We start from the raw sequence: 25173 nt of genomic DNA, 5'->3' as shown, positions 1-25173 counted from the left end.
CATTTAACTTATACCCACTAAATTAATAATATTTCCTACTCATTTGTCGAATTTAGTGATCTCGAATCACTGTTTCGACACCACTGAATATTAGGCTGTTACAGATCAAATACGGAGTTAAATCGAGGAAAAGAGAAAGTAGCGGATTAGTAACTTTTGCGTATACAAACATTGTTGAGGTAAGTTCATGTAACTAAATTGTGTATTTAAATGTTTTAAATTGAATACCATTGTGTGTGAAATATATAATTGCTATGTATAAGTATTGAACACATATCTAAATATTTTCGACAAGTATGAAGTCTCGTTTGAATAAATGAAATTCAATGGATACAGGGTTCCCAAATTGGTTGTGGTCTTGCATGTGTTGCGGACACACCACAGCTCGAAAGAGCATCACGTTATTAGCTCTCATGAGCTTCTCGTTATATGGTTTTTGCGAGCTTCTCGTTAATAACTCTTCGGAGCATCCTGATTTGGTTGTGATCCTACATGTGTTGTGGACACACCGCAGCTCTTATGAGCGTCCCGATATATGGCTCTTTGTGAGCTTCCCGTTTAAAGGTTTTTTGTGAGCTTCCCGTTAATGGCTCTCCGGAGCTTCCTGATATTGGCTCGCATGAGCTTCCTGTTAATGGCTCTTTGGAGCTTCCCGTTACATGGCTCACATGAGCTTTCCGTTATATGGCTCAAGAGAGAGCTTCTCGTTTATGTGCTCATATGAGCATTCTCAAATATGAATTGACGAATTACAGATTTGTACACTTCGTGTGTACTACCCGGGTATCCATTAATATTTTAAATGATTCTATGAGTAAAATTCTGATATGAGAAAGTAAATGAATTCAAAGTGAATTGTTACCTGTATATACATGAAATACATGGAAATTTGATATTGATGAGCTCATACATGGTTCTTGATATTCATGTGAAATAAATGACTAACATGTTTGATGAAGTTGTGTGTTTAGGCTATTAGCTAAATTGCTTGGATGCATTTTGTATGTTTATTTTAATGAAAATGAATGGTAAGTTATTTTCTCGTTATACGAACTTACTAAGCATTAAATGCTTCCTCTATTTTATTTCGCTTGTTTATAGCATTCGGAAGCTCATAATGGTTGAAAGTTGGTCAGAGATACATCACACTATCCTTTGGCTCATTTCGGTATATGTAACAAACTAAATTTTTAGTATAATGGCATGTATAGGTTGAATTGGGCTATTAATGACAATAATGTGTTTTGCTTATAGCTAGCCATTGGAATGACTTATGATGAATATGGTATGATGTATATATATAAGTAGATTTATCATGTTTGAAATATGAGTTGATTATGCATATATGCATTTGATATCTAGGTAAATATGAGTTTTAGAATGACATAATAATAATAAATAGTCATTTGAAGTGCCTAAGAGCACTTTGGTTGTATGTGGTAATATATCATGTTTAAGACATGATTTTGGCATGTTTTGAGTGTTATGATAGGGTTTGTAAATGTGCAATTTGTGATGATAGGTTGATGCCAAAATTAGGTGAGAAATATGACCTAGAAGTGGCCTTATTTTATCCACACAAGCAGAGACATAGGCGTATGTCTCAGCCATGTGTCACACACGGCCTAGCATATAGGCGTGTGTTTTAGCCGTGTGTCCCTTGCATCTTAAAATTTCAAAACAGAATGCTCAGAATTGATCACACGGCCTGGTACACGAGTGTGTGGCTTGGCCATGTGACCCCTGCACCTATTTAATGAAAATTATTATGTTCGCACGGCCTAGCACAAGTGTGTGACTTGGCCGTGTGACCTAAGTCAAAGAGTTGCACAGGTATGAACACGGACCGGGACACAGCCGTGTGCCCTACTTCGAATGTCCATATGGCTTGAGATAAGGGCATGTCTCTTGCTCACACGGCCTGATCACACGGGCATGTGTCCGTTGTATCTTGGAAAAATTTTGAGATTTTGCGAAAAATTCTTTGAGTTTCCGTTTAGTCTCGACTTGATTCGAAGGTGTATTTTGAGTCTCAATGGCTCATATAAGGGACAATATGATTGATTTATGATTGATTTCTGATATGAATGTGAAATGATATGAAATGTTTGTATTTGATCCGTAAATTTCGACAATGTTTCGTAACCCTGTTCAGGCAACGGATATGAGTTAGGAGTGTTACAGTTTATGTCTCAAATGATTCAATTGGATATTTATCTATCTATCCATCGATCTATTCAATCTATCTTCCACTTTTTAATTTTTGTTTTATTTATTTATTTATTTGAATCTTTATTCTTTGTTCTCCATTTTTTTCTTTATTATTTTTTAAAAATCTGTTTGGTTTATTATTTTTCAAGTCAAATCCAAATCCCTTCATGTTAAACAACTTGAATATGGTCTTGGTCCGTTGCCTTCTATTATTTGCTATCAATATATGTAAGAAAAAAATATTACTTGTCTTTTTTGCTACATGTCAATTTTTAATTATTTATCTTTTTTAAATAAACTTAAATGTTTAATTAATGATTAAACTAATAGAGGTACCAACTTAGGGAAAAAAAGTATTTTAGGTACCAGTTGTGACAAAAAAAAATTAGGTACCAAAATGAGAAAAAGAACATAGTTTACGTATTAATTTGTGGATTAAGCCTTTCTTTAAATAGATTTAAGGTTCAACTTACAAAAGTACCACTTGTGACAAAAAAAAAAAGTTTAGATACCATGAGATATAGAGAGAGAGGGTTTAACTATCAATTTGTGGGTTAAACCATTGGGAAATGGGTAAAGACGATTAAAAATTAAAAAGTATAAGCTCATACCATACAAATGAAGTATCTTAATTATTAAGTTGTGAATTTGTTATTTGTCGCTTTTAAATTTTATTATAAAAGGAAAAAAATAATAATGTTTTTGATACATATGATTTATTTCTTTTCTAGTCAAAACCACTTCTAGTCAAAACTTTATAACATAGAATAAAATATGTACAATAATATTTATGTTTAAAGCTCGAAAGATTTAAATATCGTATATAATTACATAATTTTGAATTTACGTTTATAAAATAAATTAATATTCACGAATAAAAAAGTAAAATGATATAAGATGTGCATTCTATGTTTAGAATTTATAATTATTTCTCTTACCAATATTGTCTTGAACTTAATAGTGTTATAGTTATCTATCATTGATCTTAGAAGCAATACTAAACAGACAGCTTTTTAAGTTAGAAGTGCTTTTGAAAATGCTTTTCAATCTAGAAGTAAAAGTAGTGTTTTTTTTTTAGCTTTTGTTTTTGGCAAAAGTATTTTTAGGAATAAATAACAATTTTAACCCTTATAATGTATTTTATATAATATTTATATGGTATATGTAATTTTTCCTTATTATAATTTATTTTATATATAATATTATATATTTAAATTTTTATTGATCATATTTTATTATTTAAAATATAATTTATATATTCAATTAAATTTTATGAATAATTAATATTAATTGCTTAAAATATTTAAAATTTATATTTCATATATTAAAATATTAACAACAAATTATAATAAATTATTTTTATATTATTATTAAGGTATTATAATATTAATTAATTTAAATATTATTTAAATGCATATTTATTACTTTATAACATAATATTTAAAATGGACATTTTATTTATCAATAGTACTTTTTAACAAAGCAATATTAAACACTTAAATCTTAAATCAAACTTTTCAAAAATATTTTTTAAATTTACTTTTCCACAACACTTTTTAAAAATACTTTTTAAAAGCACTTTTTAAAAGTAATGCTAAACTGGCCTTATATAAGTTGTGTAAGAGAAGCGAGGATGAAATATTAGTTATTACTTTAAAGGAGAGGACATGACAAGCTAGTGATAAAATTGCAGACTTGAGAAAGTTTAAATGTATAATGTCCTCTTTAGATCACTTAATTAGATAGTGGTTATGAGATTAAAGGATAGATTACGTTGAGTTAACCAAATTCATATTTTGCTTATATTTTGTGATGTACAAGTATTTTCAAATTTCACATAAAGCAATTTGTGGTACAACCAATCGTACCATGTTGTTGGGACCAAAGAATAACCCACATTTTGAAATTTTAAATTTTATTTAAAGAATAATGGTAAGATTATATATTTTGGACTGATTTTTTTAAAATACTAATTTTTAAAAATAATTAGATTAGGTCATTTTAAAAAAAATTATGAGATTAGATCGACTTTACAGAAATATTTTCAATTGATTTGTAAAATATATTTTCACTTAGAAGAAATTTTAACGCATTTGTAGAAAAACACTTTCAATTTTCTTATAAAATAAAATTTATAAAACAAGTCTTTATATATATCTCAAATATCATTTTACTTGTTTTATTAAACTGATATAGAATATAAATCTATATAGACTCTTGTAACATTTACAGTTTATTTATAATGAAATAGACTTGAGATATTTATATAGACTTGTTTTATAAATTTTATTTTCACAATAACCACACAAAAAAATAAAAAAAATATTGGGGGTACAATTAATATTTGAAAAAAAAAAGTGGATAACGTTCTAAAAGATGTTTATTTCTGCAGAGAAAGTAGCGCCACAGTTTGTTTCATTTGAAGCAATTAATTTGATGGTTCAGGTTTTCTAGGCCTTAAAATGGCACCCCTCACAACAAGTCCGCTTTTCCAATGGCCCCCATATTGATAGAAGTCAAAGCAAACTTCTCCAGTTTCATCATCTTCGTTATCTGGTGTATGAAAACTGCCAACATTGAGCTCCATCCATTGCCCTCTAGGCTTCTGCAAGAGGCTAACTTGCCTTTCTTGGACTCTTCCATTAGGGAGGGATAGTCTGAGCTTCACTGGGAGTTCCCAACCAGATGCCCCTTTTGTCAACTTTACTTCATATACAACTTCGTATAAAGTTGCAGGGGAAAGCTCTGATATTTTCAACTTCCCTCTCACATCCAGCCAACATACATGGCTTAATTTCGCTACTTCGATGTTTTCACCACTGCAAATCATGTATTAATGGATCACTGAAACCAAAAAATATTTAAAAAATCCATGAAAAGAAGAAGAGAGAAAAAAAAATCCAACCTTGTGTCTTTAAAACTGTTCCAGATCCAGTACTCACGGCCACCCCATGTCACGTAGAGTGACCTTGCGTACAACATGAAGCATTTTTTACCAGTCTTTGCATCTTCCCAGGTTTTCTGCATGATAACAAAATATTTTGTTTGTGAATTTTTTGTTAGATTGGTAAGTTAAAGATTTGAAACATACCTTTGTCTTGTGATCCAGGAAGGTCTCCTCGTTCTTGTTCTTCTTCTTGTTCTTAAACATGTTCGTTGATTATGTTATGTACCCAGACAAAACCAAAGAGTTTACACACTCGTATAAGCTTTAATTTCCTGTATTGACTTCAATCTATTCTTTTTATCTTTTTTATAGTGAAACCTGAAGAAGAATGTACAGGAAATGAAAAGGATGAGAGAGAAAGCATACTTGCAATTTCCAAGAACATCAGATGAAATTTGCTGTAAGTTTCTTTTTCCATGGAAGCGCGTCCAAACAATAAATTTTGAGCCACAAATAATAAGTTTTTCACTTTGACTATTTCTCTATTAACTTTTTCACTTAAGACTATTTCTCTTTTTTTTCCTTCTTCTAGACAGAGGAACACGTATAGTGGATGGCCAGTTCCAAGTCCTTTTTTGTCCTGTATATGGAAAACCAGTTCAATCCGTGTCGAAGAAACTAAGAAGAAGCTTCGGAGGTATCACTACTGTCTGAACTTGATCTATATAAAGACAGAATCAGGAAACAAAGGAAATCAAATCAATTAATTCATCCCGTTTCAAGCTCCAAATGAGCTGTCAATTTTAGGGTTTTGTTGTTGTGTAATCTTCCTGTCGTGTCATTTATTTCCAACAGAGTTTCTCTTGCTGGTGAGTTTCTGTGTAATTCTTCCATGCAGCACAGCAAATAACTAATATGAACGAAATGAAAATAACTTTTTTGTTCATTCTTGCAGGAGTTGTGATCAATAAGACTTAATTCCAACTAGTTATGGCTGAGATAGCTTCTATTTTTGTTAGTCCTATCGTGTCCAAGCTCACTGAAACTGTTGCAACCTTGATCAACGAAGAACTTGCAGCAATAAAGGGTGCTAAGAAGGAGCTGGAAAAGCTTTCAAGCAATCTAATCACCATTGCAGCTGTGCTTGAGGATGCTGAGAAGAAGCAGATGGATGCAGCCTGTGGTCGATCTTTGAAGGTGTGGCTCTCAAAGCTCAAAAATATTGCTTTTGATGTAGAGGACATACTAGACACTTTTGCAACGGAAGCTCACCTCTCCAAGGTACGCAGAATCCCATTTCGAATCCGTATGGCACCTGAAATCAAACAAATTTTAACAAAATTTGACTTGATTGCTAAAGAGAAGAGCAATTTCGGTCTCAGTGTAAGTAGTGATGCTGCAAGGTCTGATTCCCAAAGTCAAAACCACTTTCCACTCACCAATTCCTTCGTAGATACAACCGATGTGTTAGGTAGGGATTCTGATAAAGATAAACTAATAGATCAGATGCTATCAAATGAAAGTCATAACAGGGAAGGTGATGTTTCTGTCATTCCCATCACTGGGATGGGAGGCCTAGGCAAAACAACTCTTGCTCAACTCATCTTCAATGATGAACGAGTTAAGAAGCACTTTGAGTATAGGATGTGGGTCTGTGTCACTATTGATTTCAATCTCCAACGGATACTCAGGGGAATCATAGAATTTCACACTCAAATGGAGGTCTCTAATAACTTATCCATGGACAGCCTACTGACACGCTTTAAAGACATCTTAGCTGGGAAAGACTTTCTGCTGGTTTTAGATGATGTTTGGGTTGACAATTACCAAGATTGGGAGCCACTTGGAAACATTTTGAAGCTAGGAGGTAAGGGCACTAGAGTTTTAGTCACTTCTCGATCCACCAAAGTGTCTGACATTATGGCGACCCAAACTCCCTATACCTTACAAGATCTGCCCCACCAGGAATGTTGGTCCTTGTTCAAAAAAATTGCTTTCAAAGACCATAAGAACATGTCGAGCGAATTGGAAAGCATCGGTAGGGAAATTGTAGGCAAGTGCAACGGCTTGCCTTTGGCGGTGAAGGCAATGGGGGGTCTCCTGCGTGGTAATGTTGATGTAGACAAATGGAAAGGAATCTTGAGAGACAGCATATGGGAGCTAGAAGACGAGAAAAGCCTCAATAAGCCCAAAATTTTGCCAGCCTTGAAATTGAGTTATGACCACCTGCCTTCCTATTTAAAACAATGTTATTCGTATTGCTCTATATTTCCAAAGGCCTATGTTTTTGATAGGAAGGAGCTGGTCAAGCTTTGGATGGCTCAAGCATTTATTCAACCTAGAGGGCAAAGTGCAGAGGAGACTGGACGTGAATACTTTGATGAGTTGTTAACCAGGTCCTTCTTCCAAACTCTAGACATTGATAACAAAGAGAGATATAGAATGCACGATCTTATCCATGAGTTGGCAGTATCAGTTTCAAGTCCCCAGTGCTGCCAAGTGATGGACCACAAGTCGTTTGTTTTCTCTCAACAATGTCGTCATATCTCATTGCTCTATCAGGATTTAGAGAGTCCTACCTGCAAGCAGGTTTTTAAGACGTGTAATAAGCTGCGCACACTCCTGCTGCCTAGCGAGTACTTGAAAAGCTTAGGAGGGCAAACTCTGGACCAGATGTTTCGTTCTCTAAAATACATTCGTGCCTTGGATCTAAGTTCGAGCTCGCTCACGGAATTACCAGACTCTGTTGGAGAGTTGAAGCTATTACGCTACTTGGATCTCTCAAGGACAGAGATCAAGAAGCTTCCCAACTCAGTATGTAAGCTCTGGAATTTGCAGACACTTAAGCTCCTAGGCTGCCTTTGGCTTTTTGAATTGCCCAAGGACCTTGGAAAAATGGTTAACCTGATTTATCTTGAGCTAGATGACATGTTTTGGTTCAAGTGTAGGGAGCTGCCACCAAGGATGGGAAACTTAACCAGGCTACAGAATTTGCATGCATTTCGAGTACTCAGCAGTACACCGGGACATGGCATTGGAGAACTGAAGGACATGGCGGATCTTACAGGAAAGCTGCATATCTCCAACCTGGAGAATGCAGTGAATGCAGCTGAGGCAAAGCTAAACCAGAAGGAGAGCCTTCAGATGCTGCTGTTAGAATGGACTGACAAAGACTTCAACCAAGAAGATGAAGTCAGAGCAGAGAGGGACCTCAATCACCTCCAGCCTCATTCAAATCTCAAAGGCCTGGCCCTTCATCACTTCAAGGGCTCTAATTTTCCTTCCTGGATGACAAGTGGTTTGCTTCAAAATTTGAGAACACTTACCTTAAGTCATTGCATTAAATGTACTACAATCTCTGTTGGTCAATTACCTCGCCTTAGAGAGCTCTGCATCAAAGGGATGCTGGAACTGGAAGAATGGCCAGAGGATCAATGTCCTACATTGAATAGACTACAAATCAGTACCTGCCCCAAGCTAAGGAAGGTACCAAACTTGATGCCAAAATTAACAGTTCTGAAGATAAAGAAGTGTGATTCACTCAAGGCTCTTCCAGTGGCTCCTTATCTGATGTTTTTAATACTTATTGACAATCTTGTTCTGGAGGATTGGCATGAAGGTATGCTCACTGCCGTAGATGAGCAACGCAACCCAGTAGGCCAACCTAGGCCTTCTCTTATTGGTGTTTTGGAACTGAAACTGCAAAACTGCCCCAACATACAAGCACTTCCTCGGATATTTTTTCCACAGAAGCTGGAAATAAGAGGATGTGTACAAGTAACTGCCCTTCCGTTCTCGCAACGTCTTCAACATTTAGCTCTTGAAATGTGTTCTAGTGATGCACTCCTAAGGGAAATACCGAGCACCAACTCTCTCTACTCCCTGGTCATCTCGAAAATCTCAAACCTTACCTCCTTCCCCAAATTGCCACATCTTCCGGGGCTTAAGAGTCTGTATATCAGTGAATGCGAAGATCTGTCTTCATTGTCTGAAGAAGAAGGGTTGTTGAAAAGCTTGTCATCTCTCCAACTTCTCTCTATTCGAGGGTGTCCAAAGCTTGAAGCACTTCCTGATGAAGGGTTACCGACAGCACTTGAAGGTCTAATGATTGGCTCATGTTCCAGTCTAAGCTCTCTAGGTTCCAAACAGACCTTAAAGAGCCTTCACTCACTCACTGACATGTATTTAGAGGATTGTCCCTTAATTCAGTCCTTTCCCGAGGATGGACTACCTTCCTCTCTGAAACATTTGGAGATTCGTGGATGTCCCCTGCTAATAGAACAATGCCAAGAAGAGGGTGGAGAACGGCCAAAGATCAGTCATGTTAGGGACCTGGAAATTGGTTCCATCTGATTGGCTGTTGGCTATCTCATATTTCGATTCATGTTATTTTAGGTAAACAAACATTTTTCAAACTTACTCTGCCTGTGAATTGTTCTTGATCATTAATTGCTTTAACCTTAAATGGGAGCCAACATATGCTTCTATGTGTTGTGCAGGACCGTAGAATGGTGAGTGGTTGATCGAATTACTGCTGTTTGCGGCCATCAAGAATTAAGCGGCTACAAGTGACGAGAACAAATAATGGCTTGCTAGCTTAAAATTATGATTGTTATTGCTAATATGTGTCCTTGTAAATATATATGTATAAGAAACCTAGAGATAGACAATGGCTTAAATCATTGCAATATTGGTGTCCGATTCTGTTCATGTTCTGCTGTGCTTTTTGTTTCTACATTGTAAGTAAAGAGTGCCAATTTCCATACTAGTGTTGGATTGTTGGTTTTCTTTTCATTTTTTTGTCCAAAATTGATGCCACTTTATCCGATAAAAGTTCATATCTTTCTAATTACCATACAAATGGTAGGCTGCCGCCATACATGCATTCATAAAATAGAAAGAACCATTTCTCTACATGTCAAAGCAAGCCAGCAGTTTAGATGCTGGGTCCAGGTCCTATACATGAACCCACACTACTCACCGATATTTAGTTTGCTATTTAGTTTCCCACGTATGGGATCTTTCCTTCTCATTGCAAAAAAGAATATATAATATAAATTATGTTATGCCCTACTCACCGATATCTTGGATCGATACCTAATAGTCTCTTTTTTGGATTTATTTTTTCCAAAAGAAGCAGAAAAACTGCTACAAAAGAATCATTGGTTGCTAATACAGCATCATCAAGACTACAGCTCTATTTGTATTTTGTATTCCCCAATTGGCAATTCTCTCTATCACTTCTATCTATACACTTCCCTAAAAGTCCTAACTGTACAAATTCTTTAATGCTAATTAAAATTTCTTAATCTCTTTGTTGTTTCTCTGCAAACTGTCCTTCCAAATCAATTAGATAAATGCAATCTTCAAAACCAATGTAAGCAATGGCTTTCCTTTTAACCTTGTAACAACCCAATGAAGTTCTTGAATCCAAGACATAGCCCTTGTATGAATAAGACATAGTTCTAGTACATCTTGCCAAATCTGTCTACAGAACTCACATTCAAAAAATAGATGATTTCGAGTTTCCATCCCATCATGACAAAGATTGCAACATCCCCCCATGAAATGAGTCTTGTCTTTTGTGTAGGAAGTCAGTCAAGGATAGCCATCCAAGCAACAAAAGACAACTTTGGAATATGTAAAGGAAACCAAAGGAGTTTGTTCCAAGCAACCTCTCCTTCCCTACTCTGATTTCTTTCCATATTTTGGATACAGATACCTTTCTAGTTACTCTCGTATTATCAAAAACTTGAGAAGCGATATCCCTCAACTTCAATAATTTCTTCCAATTGCAACTGCAATTGAACTTTGGAGCAACCTGCCAATGTGTTTCCATCATCCCTATTTCTTCACAAACTCCACTTATTCCTTTACCGGACATTTTCATGACCAAAAGTATAATTAAGCGGAGCTTAATTTCGGGTTCGGACCTGAAATTAGGTTGGAGCTTAAAACGTTTTCCTTTTAAAAGCTAATTTAAGGTAAAACCTCACAAGTCAGAGTTCATAATATTATTGGTAAAATTTGACCCGTGCTAATTTTACTATTATAAAATAGAGTTCTTACTTAAATAGAATTCTAAATATCTTAATTATCATTTGATTAATATTAGAGTTAATGGTGCTAATTAGTTATTATTTTGAATAATGTTACTTTGCATTAATTACATAAACTAAAACTATATATGTTGTATTGAATATGTTAAAATTTCCTATATAATATTTGAATTGACAAGTTAATATATTTTAATTATATTCAATAATTCAAATAAAAAGTATTATTTTAAGTTAATTATCTGCAATTAGAAATACAATATTTAAAAAACTAATTAAATATTAAATACATGTGACATAAGAAGCTATAATTTAAATTAAACGAATGTGAATAATTAAAATCTATTAAAAACAATAAGCAAACAAATTTAAACAACTACAAGTAAACATGTACATAAATATTAATATATTATTATAAATAAAAACACAAATAATAATATTAATAATTATTTTACCAGAATATTAAAGGTAGCTGTTAATATTTTTTTCATACTGACTTTCAAGTTTGGATGAGTAATCTTACTAGTGGAATTCAGCGTGACCATGACCGTACTTCTCTTGTTTTATCCATTGCCATTGGCACGTCTGACCCCTTGATTTCTGAGCTGCAGGCTGTAAAGGAGGCTTTGAATATGTATGCTCCTTCTAAGTGGGCAAATGTTAGTAATCTAATTATTGAGAGTGATTGCCTTAATGTGGTTAATTTGTTAAAAACTCTTGTTACACCACCAGTTGTCGGGAAAAAATCGAACAACCGAAATAAAGAGAAGTACAACTGGTGTTTTTTCTCTCCCTATAACTCCTGTAAAAAATTATGGCAAGCACAATAGCACAAAATATGTTCTCTAGCAAACTTAGTCAACCACAAATCAACTAATGCAACCACAACAAAAATAAATAGAGACACCGATATTTTTACGTAAAAAACTCCTCTAAATCAAGGGTAAAAAATACGGGATTTTAGAGTCCGATCAAAAGCTCAACTATCATCAAATGTTCAACTACAAGATCACAATTTCAAGCCTATAACAAGCATTCAACTCCAACAATGCCAACAATATGTAATCTTTAGCAAAAGAAAGAAAAATGAGAGAACATCACCCAAAACGAAGTTGCTGAAAAATGGGTATTTCCGACTCTACAAGACTAGGATGAAAAATCCGACCGTACAAAGTCAAGAACACCTTATCGCTTAACTGCTGTCTAAAAATCAACTCAATCGAACCACGGATGAACCTTCGATTAAAGAGTTGATCACTGCTAAAAAATTGATTTCTCTTTTCTCTTCTCTCTTTTCTCTGGCGAGTTTCAATCTCACTCTCTATTTTTAAATTGAGAATTTGACACTCAATAATAAAAAAAAAACTGCCCACATCTCACACATAAAAAGCCAAAAAAAAAAACTTTTGACAAATTCAAAAAAAAAAAGACAATAAAATGTGGCAGAAATTTTGGGTCCCCATATAGTGGGACCCATACCCAACACCAGTTTCTTTCTCTGATCTTGTGCAGAGATGTGTTAAGTTATATGGTAATATTAGCTGGGATATAGTCTTTGTTAATAATCGACTTTTTATTATTATTATTGTTTACTTCTATTATTATGATAATTATATCATTAATAATTTGATAATTTTGCTCCTACCACTAATAATTACATTTTATTATTGGTCATCATCCTGCTATAAATTATAATTATTGATAAATTCTCTTATAATTAGCTGATAAAAATTTTGCCACAGAAAATGTCATCTTTTATTTATATTATTGTGTTGATAATAAGTCAAATTGTGACTAAATTAAATTTCATATTATATTGTTAACTTTGTTACATTAATAAATTGAATAATATGGTAACGATTCCTACAACCGATGATGACTTGACTTCTTTTATTAATAATTCATAATTGATTATGAGGTGACGAATGGTTGCCTTAGAATATTGATTATTAACTTACTTTTATTGCCATTATATTATCACTATTTCAAAATAATAATTTCATGACATTATTTTAGCATATTATGAAATGATATATTATGTCATTAAATATGAAACATTTTATAATCTATAGTGACGAAACAAACTTTCACTATTTTGATAATAAGGTGAAGTTATGTATTATTTTCATTGCCGCTACTATTTATTTATATTTAGTTACAATATAGTATAGTAACCTAACAATGTGAGAAATTCTTTTCAAGAATATTATTTTATTATTGGTGATGAAATTATCAACCATTAAATACTTAACAAAATGAGATTCATCAACTATATGTTTAAAGTTATTTAGGTATTGGTAACGATAGTAGTCGAGAAATCTTATAATTTAGTGATGCAACTAGTTGCTACCAAATACTGAATACATTATCAGCCTCATATTCCTGTGATGAAAGTAATGAATTTTCACTTTCAATCTTTATAGTAACACGTCTACCGTTGAAGACAATGTAAATAAAATTTTCAATTTTAAACATCATAATACACAAATAGAAGCCCTGCAAATGTTTTCCGTGATTGATTTAATGTCTTTATGTAATGTCTCTTTGAGTTGCTTAAGCATTTTGTCTGTTTAAATGGTGTTTACCACATTAGATGTTGTGAGAGCTAATACATTCATCGCTCAGTAGATGTTCCGTTCTAACTGATCTTCCATTCTTTGCATCTACCATCTAACTTGGAAGGATTTCTTTGATTTGGTCTTTATCTTCAGGGGTTATCTGATTATGAAAACAAGGCTTCAAGAACTCCTAAGCCAGCATTGAGAAGAAAATTGCATATAGATCAGTACCAAATTTAAAGGGGATTTTTTGTTTTGTAGATGACAATAATGTAACTCTTCAGGGTTTGAATTGTTTTCGACAGCTCTGGAATAACGTGGCTGCTGCCATGCAGTTTTTTTGTAAAAGATATAACCATTCTACAATCTTTATATATTAAATATCCTCATTCTTTATATATTTGTGTAGTTATCATCGGTTTTTAAGAATAAGCAGGCATTTAAAAACAAGCAATATATATATTTGTTAGAGATTGAAATAAATTGTTTAGACTTAGATCATGGAGATGGTTGATGAAAAAGAGTCTGACAAACCCCTGCGACAATTAGCTCTAGTAATTAAATCCAAATCACTTGCTCGGCTACCAACAGCACCGGTGGAAGATGGTGACTGATTCATAATCGACGGCGGCACAAGCTTTCTCTTCTTGTAATTAGCCTTGAAACAGGCTTGCCTAAGTCTTTTGGTCTTGTCTTCCAAATCCATGTCCGGCATCTCTTCTAACATTTTCCTCTCCCTTTCCAATACCTCTATTGCTTCCCTCACTTTGCTTTCCCTTTCTTCTCCTTCCTCCAACTCCTGCCATTTTTCATAATATCAACACCACTCATATAAAACAATTTTCATATTCTTAGTCATTAAAAAATTTATGTTACAAATTATAAGCTTTTTTAAACCGTCCCATCAATTATAAATAACTGCAACCAACGTCGAGTTTCAGCCTCGATAATTAATTACGTACCTGAACGTTGTTGATAAGGGTTCGGAGGCTCGTAAGCTTGCGGTGAGGCCACCTCCTGATTCCGAGTTCCCTACACCTTTTTTTCAACAGTGTCAGCCCCACGTTTAGCTCTTTTGCTGCTTGAATTATGGGCATATAAAAGTACTGTGAGATGACTTTCCTTGACAGCAATTTAGCCTTGCGTTGATCTTCCTTGCACCTTTTACTTGAAACCCTCTCTTTCTTCATCACTTCTTCGCCATTTATATCTTCATCTTTAAGCATTGGTTGTTTGTTGCAGGGTTCAAACAACAAACCCAGTTCATCCCAAAACCCATTCCCATTTTCATCATAACCATCTGCAATGATAATATATACTATTAATTTAAGATGGGTGATTGAAGATGTTTTAATAATAATGAAAGCAAATAATAAGAAGAAGATGACCTTGAGTTGAAGTTTGTTCAATGTCCAACGAAGCATATAAAGGATCAGTAGAGAAGGTGCTCATCAAAGGAACTTCATCGTAAAAGCCTTGTTCAATGGGAAACTGCCAATCCATTGGATTACAATACACAGTAGTACTTGCACAGAAGAAAAATTCATTTTAAGCAGAATATTCGTTAGTAAAGAAAAAAAAATGCAGAAGATTTATAACAAGTGCCACACAATCATTAATGAATGCCACCTTGAATCAAGAGGAAGACGGGGTGGGAAAGGAGATGAGTAGTGTTCTTCTTCTTTGGCGATCATTTCAGAAGACTTGAACCAACAGCCATTAAGCGGGCACTGATTTGCCATTTCTTGATTTGGAGAAAGAATAGTAATGCAATTGAGGATGTGATTCTGAATAGTAAGGATGGAGTTTAGGGTTTGGAAATGCGAAGAGGCGATAATGGAGGTATATATATATATATAGAGAGAGAGAGAGAGGGGTAAAGTAATTAATTAATTGCATTGGAATATGGTGCGCCGTCAATGGATAAAACTCGCCATGCATGAATCATCATCATCATGGCCTTGCTTATTTATTACTTGTCCTGTGTATGTCTCTGAGATTCTATAGGTTTATCATTTGATTCTAGAATCTATCTCTAGTATTGAGAAAGAAAGATAAAAGGAATTCAGTTTCAATCTTTAAAAATCGTATGGCGCCCTTGCTTATTTATTAATTGTCCTGTGTATGTCTCTGAGATTCTATAGGTTTATCATTTGATTCTAGAATCTATCTGTAGTATTGAGAAAGAAAAAAGGAATTCAGTTTCAATCTTTAAAAATCGTAGATTTTGCGGTGCATATGTCACATAAACCCAGATCAATGATGATGATCATATGGAGCAGCAGTTAATGATCATAATTAAGAGAAAAATAATATGTTATGGAACGTAACTGCTAATCAATAACAAATTATTTGATCTCCGTTTCTATTCCATATATGGATAATAATGAAGCGAACTCATAATCTAATTTTCATGCGTACGTTAAATGCTGTCCCATATATAGTTCCAATCTACAGTTACAAAAGTTGAGTGGAAACCAAAAAAAGAAAACGGGTTATCACTTGTCAGTGTATGTATAACTCATTTACTTCGTATCTATTATAGTGACTGATAAAATGGAATATATGAATCTCACTAAATCTCTTCCCGATATCTAAAAAATAATAACAGTGGGGGATTACTAAATAATCCAATTCCCAAGTGCAATATCATAATTAAAGGAGTGGGTTTTGGGGGTTTGGATATAAACAAATGATCCCACGCTTGCTTGGAATCTTGACGTTGCTGGAGTAGGCCCCTAAACCTTAGGTAATCCACGTAGCAGCCATGATGCAAACTTGCATGCGCTGTCTAAAGCAACTTCTATACTCATATATATCTTCCTCTCAACCAAAGCAGGGTTACAGTTCTCTTATGCATAATCTCCTTTACTTACCCATTTATATCACAATTTTGACTCTTGAGTAATATAGCCTTTATTGGATTTGTATTTTTGAAATGAATATACCTTTAAGCACCTACTTAAAATGATAAAAAGGGTAGTTTTGTGTAAGTACGGTGTTTACATATTTATTGTTACAATGAGTTATATAAGTTTTGATATAGATTTAATTTTCTATGGTATATGCGAATAGAGCACTACCTTAATTAGTACTTGTTATACATAACTCTTTTACAAGAACCTTTGTCAACCAGTCACCTTCGTTAACCTTAGTCAAGTTTGACGATGCACCTCTGCCAATGATACTTGGTAACTGTAAAATTAGGAGACATTTGAACCACCCCTGTAGTAAGACAATAACATTGACAAAACATCTATTACATATCTCTCACACCCACCCTCATTAAAAGACATTGAGAAGATTTAATGGGAGGCCGCCGTGTCTCCTCTTAGGCCCTCAATATAAAAAAACTTAGAATTCATTCAAAGAACATACAAAAGAGCTCTCTCTCTCTCTCTCTCTCTCTCTCTCTCTCTCTCTCTCTCTCTCTCTCTCTCTCTCTCTTTTCTCTCACGCTCTCTCTCTCTCTCTCTCTCTAAAGATCTCAATCTCACTCGCCACTCGTTGTTTTTACACTCTCTCTCTCTCATTTGTAAACGCACTATCTCGCGTTCATCTAAACTCACCTTTAGTCATCTAAAACCTTTATCGCTCTTATTACAGCAACTTGAAAGTCATGGATTTCAACATATTTTAAGTACATAATATTATTTGATTTAATGGTTTATGAACAGTTTAAGAATGAAATAATATACTAAAAGTACTTAAGTTTAGTTTCAAAGTTGAATGGGGTTCTTTGTTTTCCAATTTAAGTATCTATGGGTTCTATCACTCAATTCCGTTCCCAAAACTATTTTTAACTTCTTTTATATTGAGCCAATGAAACTGCGACATATATTACTTTATTACAAGGTTAATTAATTTTAAAAAGGTTAAAATATGCTATATTCTTTGTATGTTTTGAAAATTAAATAATTTAATCTTTATACTTTTATTTCATAGAATTTAATCTCTTTATTTTTCAGATTTTAAAATTTAAGTTTACTTCTTAATGCTGTTCAAAAAAATTTTAATTAAATTTGTGGCTATAACATTTTGAAATAAAAAAAGACTCACTTGCTAGCCATGTAATTAAAATTTGACTTTGTAATTAACTTAAATTTAACAAAATAATAATAATAGTATTAACATTAGACCTAAATTTTGAAATATAAAAAAGTAAAAGAACTAAATTTCATGAAATTAAAGTACAAAGACTAAATTCTTATTTCTCAAAAAATAAAAATTGAGAAGCTTGTGGCACATTTTAATCTTCTAACAAATTTAATTAAAATTTTAGAAAAATAAAAATTATCTATATATATATATATATATATATATATATATATATATTCTGTAAATTTACTTCAAATTTTAAATATACATATAAAATTAAAAAGGCAAAATTGACGGAAGTTGAGCAGTACTGGTTGGCTTATTGCCACATTGATGAATGCTAATGAATTTTTGTATTTTGAATTTTAATTTAAAATAAAAATTAAACTAGATATTTGTTGAATTAGAAAACATGTGACTATTTTTAAAAATTTATATATAAACTTTTTAATTTCTTAAAATATTAGCTATTTTTAATTTTAAATAAATTGTAAGATTTTAAATATAATTTTTATATTTTTAAATTTTTAAAACATATTTAAAAATTTTGGATTTTAATAAATTCTTTTAAAAATTAAAGTTGAAGCTAATTAAAAGAGAGTGATGGAACCCAAACAAAAAGAATGTCACAAATTTGAAACACAAAAGCTAATCACATTGTATCAGTATTAATTCTTTTAATCATGTTATATCTTCTGTTTCGTCTCTTTTAGGGCCCAAGACCTGGTAATTTGATGGGCGTAATACCCTCACGCGCAAAGGTTCTTTTTTTGTTTTCTCCCATATGGACTCTCGGGATTGATACATTAATTCTTAGGGATACTTGGACATCATTTAATGATTATCTACTTTATTATTTTAAAAGAAATATATTGTATTTAATACAAGGTAACTGATGAATAATTTAAAGAAAGTTGAGCAGTAGGGCTTTCACTACAAATGTAAAAATCCCTATTCCATACTTGAGTAATGTCAGATCAACATGAACATAATGTAATAGATACAAAGGTTTTACTACTTTAACCATTTATCATGCCACAGAGAGTTTATACGATTGAAAAAACACAGCCTAGTGCCTAAAAGCCACAACGTAACTAGTACTAGACTGCGAAACAATGCATAAAACATTTTGACCTAAACGACCCTCCCGTTTCATATGAGTGGAGATCTTATCTACATGACCAAAAATAAAAACATAGGTGAATGAAGCTTATAGGTACAAGAGCCATTCATGCTACCATGCATGAGCCTATTACAGCAGGGCAACCTGATAAATCAACCACTTGGATCCTACAAAAAAGCTAACATCTTAATTTGAACATAATTAAATGTATCCCTTCGATGGGATATCAAATTTAACATCCATTTACACTTGTATTCAGTGACTCATGTTAATTTATCATTATTCGTACCGCCAATCTAACATGTATGTCCTATGAGAAACACAGGCATCGTAATATAATTCAAACAATAATAAATAGAAAAGGAGAAACCTAGCAATTCATGCATGTCAGGCAACCAAGAAAACATCCCAATCATGCCACATACCACACTACAATAATTAAAAAGACAGAAAGGAACCAGAGCAGCTAAGAATTGAAGACACCAACAAACCACAACCCAAAAAGTCTGAACTCTGAAGAAAGCTGACCCTAAGAACCAAAAAAGGACTTTGGAAATCACCAACTTAAGCAGAATCCAACTATATCTTGACCACTTCCTGAGCTTTTAGCCAAAAGGTTCAAAAACTAGAGCTCAGTTAACAAGAAGGCATGGAGAACGGCGATCTGCACCCAGAGCAACAGTTTATAGGCTCATGGGAAGGAAGAACCACGGTTGATGAACTCATCAAAGCGCTTCCAAACAACCTACCATTGGTTTAGAGGAAATGGAACTCTTCCATCAGTGCACCATGAAGAACATGGGGGGTGCTTATATATTCAATTAGTATGCAGATCCCTTGTTGCGCCAAAAAAAACTCGCAATGTTTTAAGTTTATAAAACCATGCCCAATTAGCAACAAAGAAACCCAATCAAGTATCCATAAAGGGCACAAAGTACAAACGTCCAACCATCCTGCCAAAAGGTCAATAACATTAATACCGCACATACTATTTAAATTTTTTTTCTTAAAGAATAGAAAACTAGCGCGGATCAAAGCAATATGTAAGAAATAAATTACCCGCTTGACTCCTGTTTATTTAGTAAGATACTGAAAACAGGGCCAGCCAAAATGGGCATTTACTTCTAGAGCAAGATTCTACTCCTCAAAGTGAGAAGAAGCAAAACCCAAATGATTGATTCTTCCATATAACCAACGTTACCAACCAAAGACCAAACCATCTTCCATGTTGGGCATTCAAAAAAAGCCAACAGAACTCGGACAGAAGGAAGGGCAATTGCGGTTGATAATGCATGAATCACAAAAAATGGAGCATTCAGAGAGCATAAGACCATATGTGAAGAGCATGTCAAGAAAGCACAAGACTCCATCGAACACAGCATTTAGGAACACATAAATAGTTGAAGATTTGTGCCAAGTTCACACTTCAAAGGTGAAAGGACTGAACTACTATATTGTTCCACCCCACAAAACAACGAAGAGAGAACATCCTGTAAAAAAGATAATAAAATAAAATAAAATAAAATAAAACTTCATGCTTTGCCATAAAAGCAGCAACCCTGGTTCATCAGCTGCAATCAAAGTATGCTTCCATCAGCACAATGATAATTAGACAAAGAATCCAAAATTGGAAAAGAAGAAATTAGCAAGCAAAAAGGACAAGTAGATCTGCATACCACAAAAAGTCATCTTATCCAGAACGAGGACCTCCAGCTCCACGGCGCTCATATGGTCCAGAACGATCACGATTATATCTGTCACTACCAGACCCCCCTCGACTACCTGCATCTCTGCTGCGCCCACCAAACCTGTCTCCATTTCGATCAGGACCATAACGGCCACCATCACTACCACCACCATAACGATCACCCCTACCATTATACTTACCCCCCCTAGCCCCATCACTAGGACACTCCCTAGCAAAGTGTCCAGGTTTCCCACACTTAAAACACTCCCCACCATTAGATCCACGACTGCCATCATAGCCCCGGCTACGATCGTGGTCACGATCACGTCCACGATCACGGCTACGGTCACCATCATAATCTCTCCCTGACCCTTGTTGAGGTTTAGCTCTATCAACAGTTATATTCCGCCCGTCCAAATCCATTCCATTCATTGCTTCAATAGCTTCTTCCATTGCTGCTTTCTCATCAAAAGTGACAAATCCAAATCCACGAGAACGGCCAGAAAACTTGTCAGTAGCTACCTAAATCAAACGAAAGTTTTCTCAGTCAAATCAGGTTGATGATTGATTAAAATACCAAAATAATAGTCAGAAGGGCAGACCAAAACCAGGGAAATTAATACCAAAACGTATTCAGAAAATAATGAAGTTCCATAGCATTTTATCAGTTATCACGCGTTATACAAATAATGCTATTATTATTACTAGTTTTGCTGCATAAAACATATTAGGGCAATCTGTAAGCACTTAAGCTTTCAGCTTTTGAATCGCCTTCAATCTGAATTGGAGAATAAACTGACATCCAGAGGTAGAAAGTATAGTTTTCAAAAGGAAGAAGGGTCAACATTCAGAAACAGAAAACACAAGTATGGAGGGTAAACAGAGAACAGAAGGTGGAAGCATGAAGATGCAAACAAAGACGCTCAAAAAAGCTTATTAATTAACGAAAACTATTACCTTGTCTAAATGCAACAACAAATAAAAAATAGTGTTTGACCAGGATCAAATTTGATGACGATAATCAGTAACTCAAGCATTTAAGAAATTAAAAAATAATAATAAGAGAAGAGATGTCCTGAAGAGAGAGAGTTTGATGACTCATTACCTTAGCCTCAAGAAGATTTCCAAACTTTTCAAATGCATCTTTTAGGCCCCTATCAGATGTAGACCATGAAAGGTTACCAATAAAACAGCGGTACTCTGTGTCTTCTGGCATACTGTAAGCTGCATTTTTTTCAGCAAAGGAATACCAAAAAGAAAAGATTATCTAACAGCTCATGGGTGTTAAATCAGTTTGAGACATCTTCTTGGGAGCAGCAAGCCATCACCGGATAAGCATTGAGCACAAGGAATCAAAAAAACAAAAAGCTACGTATGACTGTCAAAACTTATATGACCACAAGGAATCAGAACTTAAATGACCACAAGGAATATTCTCCACAATAGTAAATGCCACATCACACTTTCCAAAGTAACCACTTACGAGAAATAGAAACGGTTGAGAGAACCAAAGGTAACAAAAAACTAAATGAATCACATAAATGAATCACATGAAACAAAACCAGTTCGTTGCATTCACTTAAACAACTTCAATAAAGAAAAGAGTAGGAACTCTTAGGTGTTTACATTTTGCTTCCACAATTGTTGCTATAAAGGAAAGGAGCAACAATTAAAATGCAACAAATGTTCATTTAAGATTGATAGATATTAGAGTAAGGATTTTGTAACGATGTTCCTTGAAGTTACCATTCAATGTAATATCTCTACTCAATGCATCAGAGATCAAGAACAGAGTTGTTGACTATTGCATTTGTTACAATAAATAGGATATTTATTAACTGTGCTTAGGGCACTCATTAGCAAACCCTTGAAAGTAAAAATGACGCTTTAAGGCTGTTTCAGAAATTTTAGTTTTCAATTTTAAACTATGGTAAAGGCTTTTTTTTTTCCGACCGTAGACAAACGCACTTGTTGCCCTTTGCTTCATAGCAGACACAACACCCAAAATTCAGGCTTGGCCTACAATTTCCAGAAAACTCCACTCACAGTAATCATGGTAATTAACATTCCACATACAAATTATTTACTACATGTGTCTTCAAAAAAAAAAAAAGGAGAAAACTTCCCCTTCCTTAATCATCACCACTACCAATGTGCAACATCTTAATTAAACCCTATGTTAGCAAACAGCACACAATCAAATTCAAATTTTGCCTCCGTAAATCCAGCTTCCAGACAAAACCCTAGAAACAGTCCACGATAAATAAGTTTATATAGCGTATAAATTATAAACAATCAAATATAATTCCAGAAATTATCTAAAAATCCGATAACCTACTAGAAGCAAGAGATTGCATTTAAAATCATTGTGAAACAAAATCAATAATTGAGATCTAAAGCCAACAAGAAATCAAACAGAAGCTAATCGACAGAAAATAAGCAGATTTAGTAGGAATTAATGGCAGAGAGAAATGGAGAGAGAATTAGCGTACCAAAAAAGTAGAGGCGAGGGAGAAGTAAAATCGAAAAGATTTGTTAATTTGGCTTTGCTTCGAAGGGAACTTATCAAGAAAATTCAAAATATATAGAGAGAGAATCAGCAGTGGAATCGATAAGGATCAGTTACTGAAATCGACTAAAATAAATTAACTCTGTTATTAATTAGTAAAATAAATAATTTTTTGATTAATTCAATTGAGTTATTGTTTTTTAAAGGTAAAAATTACATAGAGTATTATCTTAGAGTTGATTTGCCTTTTGTCGTTTAATAAAAATATTAAATTAATTTTTTATTAATTTTATTTTTAAATTTTATTTATTTTTATTGTTAAGCGTTAACTTAATTTAAGAAATAATCAAATAATGACATATAATATGTAGTGCCACATATGTTTTATATTAACATTATCATATTTAAAAATTAAAATTTAAAAATATATATAATTATTTAAAAGCTACCTCTGGGATTAAGTTGGAAAAATTAAAATTTGGACAACTATTTTCCCATAGTTATCCTAAACATGAATTTTCAAAAATTATAAAATTATAAAAAATATTAAGAGTATGTTTTGAATGAAAAATTTTAAATTTTGTGAAAATTTTAAAATGTTAACATTTTAGAATTCATCTATTCAGAAGACATTAGGTTAACAAAGTTTTACAAATTAAAAATAATTATAAAAGAAGAAGAAATATATTAAAATTAAATAATATAAAAATATATCATTATTTTGTAAAAATTATAAATAGTATTAATAAATAAAAATTAAAATATATATTATGATCAAATAAAAATATTTGAAGTTTAAGTTTTTATCTTACAGTGAGATCATTAATTTTAACTTCGTGTGATGCATTGGTCAGTTGTATTTATTAATTTTATAATTTTTTGTGAATTATAATTATGGTGTAAAGTATGAACAACAAATGCGACTCAAACGCAAGTCACACTTGAAATGATGAACACTCTTGACCATCAAGCATTACATAAAGTTCAATTTTATAATATTTTTATAATATTAGTTTTATCATTAATGAATTTCTTAAAAAATCAAAAGAAAAAAAAAGAATGTAAGCAAAATATTTTTAAAATGTATAATGAATTTAGAATTGGTTATAATAATATTATTTAATCTTAAAAATAACTAATAGTGAAACAATTTAAAATCGTCATATTTGAATATTAATATTAATTTATTATAATTAAAATTCCTTACTTACCCTTTATCACTAAACACGAATTTCTCCTTCATATATATAATATCATGAAATCATATCTTTACTTATGGTTGTTACTATATGTTCTCGCTAATACTAGGAGTGTTCAATCGGTTAACTAGCCCGAACTACCATTAACCGAATTAATCGACCCTTTTAAATTTTTAACCGTTAACCGAACCGAATTTTTTTCAAAAAAATTAACAGAATTGAACTTTTTCGGTTAATCCAGTCGGTTAACCGAATTAACCGAAATTTATATATTCTTTTATTTTTGGTTAGAACAAGTATAAAACATATAAAAAATTAACCGACTTAACCGACAGATTAATTTATATTTCCAAAAAAGTAACTGAACGGACTGAATACTTATATATTATAATATTATTTATTAAATTCGATTAATTCGGTTAACCGATCGATTTCGAACCGAATTAACCGTTAACCGAACTTCCAAAAAATTATTAACCAATCCTCGACTGAATTAATTCGGTTAACCGATCGATTAACCAAATTCGGTCAGTTAATCGAATTAATTCGGTTTTACCCGAAATTTGCACACCCCTAGCTAATACGCAAAAATAATCATTTGGATGAATAACACTTCGTTAGTCAAACTATTTACTATTATACATCAAAACTTTGGACTCGTCGGACCTGGGTGTTACAGGTTTATTTGTGATTGGACTCACACTAAGCTTTTAAGCTCACTCTCCTTTTTATTTCCATATTTATAGATAATTCACCATGTTAAAACGTAGACTCAGCACTCGAAAAGTCTCAATTCGAATTATTTTTTTTAAAGAATATTTTAGATATATTATTTGAAATTTTCC

The 25173-nt window shown here is 33.0% G+C and overlaps 5 protein-coding genes across 6 annotated transcripts; 2 read left to right on the top strand and 3 right to left on the bottom strand.

Annotated features, from left to right (window-relative positions):
• Nucleotides 1-4472: 4472 nt before the first annotated feature.
• Nucleotides 4473-5443, bottom strand: LOC108479680 (lectin-like). Its single transcript, XM_017782413.2, has 3 exons — nucleotides 5303-5443; nucleotides 5117-5232; nucleotides 4473-5030 (listed from the first exon to the last, which is right to left on the bottom strand). Exons 1-3 carry the CDS (start codon nucleotides 5360-5362, stop codon nucleotides 4640-4642), a joined length of 567 nt encoding a protein of 188 aa, XP_017637902.1. The 5' UTR covers nucleotides 5363-5443; the 3' UTR covers nucleotides 4473-4639.
• Nucleotides 5420-9931, top strand: LOC108479679 (putative disease resistance protein RGA4). 2 transcript variants are annotated; one of them, XM_053022601.1, is made up of 4 exons: nucleotides 5420-5558; nucleotides 5691-5795; nucleotides 6054-6379; nucleotides 9598-9931. In XM_053022601.1, the coding sequence occupies exons 3-4, from the start codon at nucleotides 6089-6091 to the stop codon at nucleotides 9619-9621; spliced, it is 315 nt and encodes a 104-aa protein (XP_052878561.1). In that variant the 5' UTR covers nucleotides 5420-5558; nucleotides 5691-5795; nucleotides 6054-6088; the 3' UTR covers nucleotides 9622-9931. The 2 variants fall into 2 exon arrangements, with proteins under 2 accessions (XP_052878561.1, XP_052878560.1); XM_053022600.1 differs by having other exon boundaries at nucleotides 5691-5967.
• On the top strand, nucleotides 6386-9493 carry LOC128285206 (disease resistance protein RGA2-like). Its single transcript, XM_053022599.1, has one exon. It carries the CDS (start codon nucleotides 6407-6409, stop codon nucleotides 9449-9451), a length of 3045 nt encoding a protein of 1014 aa, XP_052878559.1. The 5' UTR covers nucleotides 6386-6406; the 3' UTR covers nucleotides 9452-9493.
• Nucleotides 9932-14080: 4149 nt separating the features above from the next.
• LOC108478022 (protein RKD1-like) lies at nucleotides 14081-15454 on the bottom strand. The gene is made up of 4 exons (XM_017780462.2): nucleotides 15342-15454; nucleotides 15101-15237; nucleotides 14675-15012; nucleotides 14081-14511 (listed from the first exon to the last, which is right to left on the bottom strand). Exons 1-4 carry the CDS (start codon nucleotides 15452-15454, stop codon nucleotides 14206-14208), a joined length of 894 nt encoding a protein of 297 aa, XP_017635951.1. The 3' UTR covers nucleotides 14081-14205.
• Nucleotides 15455-20314: 4860 nt separating this feature from the next.
• LOC108479689 (glycine-rich RNA-binding protein RZ1A-like) lies at nucleotides 20315-23179 on the bottom strand. Its single transcript, XM_017782422.2, has 4 exons — nucleotides 23113-23179; nucleotides 21726-21844; nucleotides 20610-21142; nucleotides 20315-20504 (listed from the first exon to the last, which is right to left on the bottom strand). The coding sequence occupies exons 2-3, from the start codon at nucleotides 21834-21836 to the stop codon at nucleotides 20624-20626; spliced, it is 630 nt and encodes a 209-aa protein (XP_017637911.1). The 5' UTR covers nucleotides 21837-21844; nucleotides 23113-23179; the 3' UTR covers nucleotides 20315-20504; nucleotides 20610-20623.
• Nucleotides 23180-25173: the final 1994 nt, after the last annotated feature.

Source organism: Gossypium arboreum, chromosome 12 (assembly GCF_025698485.1).
Source record: "Gossypium arboreum isolate Shixiya-1 chromosome 12, ASM2569848v2, whole genome shotgun sequence".
NCBI lineage: Eukaryota > Viridiplantae > Streptophyta > Magnoliopsida > Malvales > Malvaceae > Gossypium > Gossypium arboreum.
Note: the sequence above shows the minus strand (reverse complement) of the source record. Positions and strands in the feature narration are given on the sequence as shown.